Here is a 2,975-nt window from a genome sequence, read left to right as displayed (position 1 = left end):
AGCCAGCAGCAGCATTCTCAAGGATCTTTTAAAAATATCGATTGCACCGGTCTTCCCCGAGGCATTGAACTTAAACACCCACTGCAGGACTCTGTGCCTGGTGCGCAACTGGTTCCCCGGAGACTCTGTGATTTTCTCCATTCTTTTGGAGTTTGGTTTAAAAGAAAAGAAAATGCACCCAGATCTCAGAGGTCTGGTTGGGCTTTTGTCTTAGTTCATTCACTCCTTGAAGTGGTCTGACCACTTTGTGAAGAACGCACAGAAGGAGTGACGTGAAGTCTGAGGATGGATACCTTTGTCCAGCCTCTAAAGGCAAAAAGCCGGTCTGGAGGGCACGATCCATCGGGACAAATCCCAGACTCTGGGCTCCTTTGCACCTCCCCGGAAGGCCACCAGGCTCGGCCCACGGAAGCCCATGGAAGCCCAGCCGCCACTGCTAGAGTCACTCTATGCACTCTAAGCCTCCGGCGACTGGACTCCACCGCCCTCCGGGCAGGGCCTCCTGACTTCAGATTTTATGCACATCAAAGGTTACTTTTTGCAATGACAGATTGTCTTTATTCAAAACGTCTTTGTTCAACAAATGAACAGAGTAAGGAGGTGAAATCCTTCTAGGTACATTTCCAAGACATCGTCAAAACATTTATGACCATTTAGGATGTTTTTATTCTTTTAATTTTTGTTCACTTTCTACTTCCTGACTTCATAACCCGACATTCTGTCTAAAAGTAAACTTAGGTCTCTAGGAGCACTGCTTTATACAAAGAAAATAATCATGTGGGTCCCTTTGTTTTACCTTTAAAGAAGCAAACACTATCATAGCATGATTTTTAATAGAAATATTTCCCTTTCTGTAGTTTTAAAGTTTTAAGCCTTTCCCCCCACACATAAAGAGCAAATGGCATCTAGTTGTGTCTGATGGCAAAACACAGAGACACAGCTAACTCTTCAGGGTGCAAAAGAAAAAATATATATGCGTATTCTAGATATAATACCAGGATCTGGGAGTTCTGGAGTCCAAAGCCCATCAGAGGAGAGAGAAGGGGACATAAATAAAGCAAAACTGCCTACTTTTTTTTTTTTTTTTTTTTTTTTGTCCAAAGGGGGTACAGTCGGAGATCTGTTTTGGGACAGTCGGGGTAGGGGCAGCTGTATAGCTGTCATATGTTCACAAGTTTCTGGCACCTGTCTGCGCCTTGGGTCCGGGGAGGACGCCCCTACCATCGCCCTGGAAGAGAGGCAGAGTCTGGGGTAGGGTAGCGGGCAGCGGCACGGCTCACCCGGAGGCGTCTGCAGGCCCGGGCTAGGCGCAGAGGACAGGGTGCAGACCCCACTTCCAGGCCACCCTCCAGGTCTGGTGGGCTGGGCTGGGGGTTACATGGCCGTGGCATGGGCTGACGAATAAGGGTCTATGCCAGTCTTGGTCATGCCCGGGAAGAGGATGTAGGCGACGGGGGGCTGCAGGGTGGAGGCAGACCAGGCGGTACAGTTACAGGGCACCACGTAGCCCGGATTGGTGGGGGACGGGTGCGTGTGCGTGTGTTGGCTGGGGCAGCTGAGGCTGCCGAAGGCGCCGTTCTGGTAGCCCAGGGTGGACGCGTAGGGCAGTGCGCCGGTGGCCAAGGTGTGGGGCACTTCACCCATCTTCTGGATGGCGCTTGAGCTAAACTGCGCGGGGTCCAGCAGGGAGTAGGGCGCCGAGGCTGGCGGCAAGAAGGCCCGGGCTTTCTCGGGCGCGCTCAGGAGGCCGTCGGAGGCCCCCACGGGCAGGCCGGCCGCCTTGAGCGGGTCCGTGTCGCCCAGGTAGGGCAGGGGGAAGACATACCTGTCCTTCTTAAGCAGGTTCTTGGGCTTGCGCCGCGGCCGGTACTTGTAGTCAGGGTGTTCCTTCATGTGCTGGGCGCGTAGCCTCTTGGCCTCGTCGATGTACGGCCTCTTCTCTGCCTCGGACAGAAGCTTCCATTCGGCGCCTAGGCGTTTGCTGATCTCTGAGTTGTGCATCTTGGGGTTTTCCTGGGCCATCTTGCGCCTCTGGCCTCGGGACCATACCATGAAGGCGTTCATGGGTCGCTTGATGTGGTCTGAAGGTTTGGACATGGTCCCGGAGGCTAGGCGGGTGGGGGTGGGGAGTGTAGGGGCTCTGCAGGCGAGCCTGGGCGCGGCTGTCTGTCTGCCTGTTTGTCCGTCCTGAGCCGGTGCTCTGTGCTCCCCTCGCCTCCGCACCGCTGAGGGGAAGCCAGAGAGAAGCGCTAATCCCGCAAAGTTCAGCTGATCATGCCAGTCCCGGCACCCAGGCAGGCCCCCGGGAGGGGCGGGGGGCGAGTGAGGACAGGAAGGGCGGGGGAGGAGAGGGCAGCCGGCTGGGGGCTGCCGGCACCAGAGAGGCTGGGGCCCAAGTACCGGAGTCTCTGGGATTAAGTGGCCAGGTAATTTGCTGGCGAGGGCGGGAAGCTCCTCCTTCTCCCCCTCTCCACCTTCGCCTTCTCTGGTTCTCTTCTCTCCTGTGTCTACCGCTGTGGTTCCCTCCCCCCCTCCCGTGCGTTTCCCGGAGCCGCCTTGCCTAGCACAGCACCTGGCTGAGAATGCAGGGAGGCTGGTGAACGGGAGCCAAAAGCGGCGAAGTTCAAAGGCGAGGTGGGCCCGGACAGCACGCACTCTGACATAAGCGCGGGGCGGTGACTCCCCAACCTGGGCGCCAATCAGCTGCAGAGAAGGCGAGGGGGCGCACCTGCCAGCGCGCCCGGGGAGGAAGAGAGCGCGCGCCTAGCGGGGGTGGGGAGAGGTGTGAGGGGAAGACACCGAGAGGGAGAGAACCGAGCGGCCGGTTCAGGACTGGGGACTTGGATTCCACATTGTTTCTAGCACTGTCAACAAATAAAACTCTTCGTGCCCGTTTCCTTTCCCGGTCGTGCGCAAGAGAATTGGGGCTCCGAATACAAAGACCTAGGGAGGGGGCGGCAAAGCGAGTGAGCCGA

At 56.8% G+C, this 2,975-nt stretch overlaps 1 protein-coding gene across 1 annotated transcript; it reads right to left on the bottom strand.

The window, feature by feature from the left end:
* Window positions 1-788: 788 nt before the first annotated feature.
* SOX14 (SRY-box transcription factor 14) lies at window positions 789-2,179 on the bottom strand. Its single transcript, XM_025448997.3, has one exon. The coding sequence runs from the start codon at window positions 2,095-2,097 to the stop codon at window positions 1,375-1,377; it is 723 nt and encodes a 240-aa protein (XP_025304782.1). The 5' UTR covers window positions 2,098-2,179; the 3' UTR covers window positions 789-1,374.
* Between the last annotated feature and the right edge of the window lie 796 nt (window positions 2,180-2,975).

Source organism: Canis lupus, chromosome 23 (assembly GCF_003254725.2).
Source record: "Canis lupus dingo isolate Sandy chromosome 23, ASM325472v2, whole genome shotgun sequence".
Lineage (NCBI taxonomy): Eukaryota > Metazoa > Chordata > Mammalia > Carnivora > Canidae > Canis > Canis lupus.
Note: the sequence above shows the minus strand (reverse complement) of the source record. Positions and strands in the feature narration are given on the sequence as shown.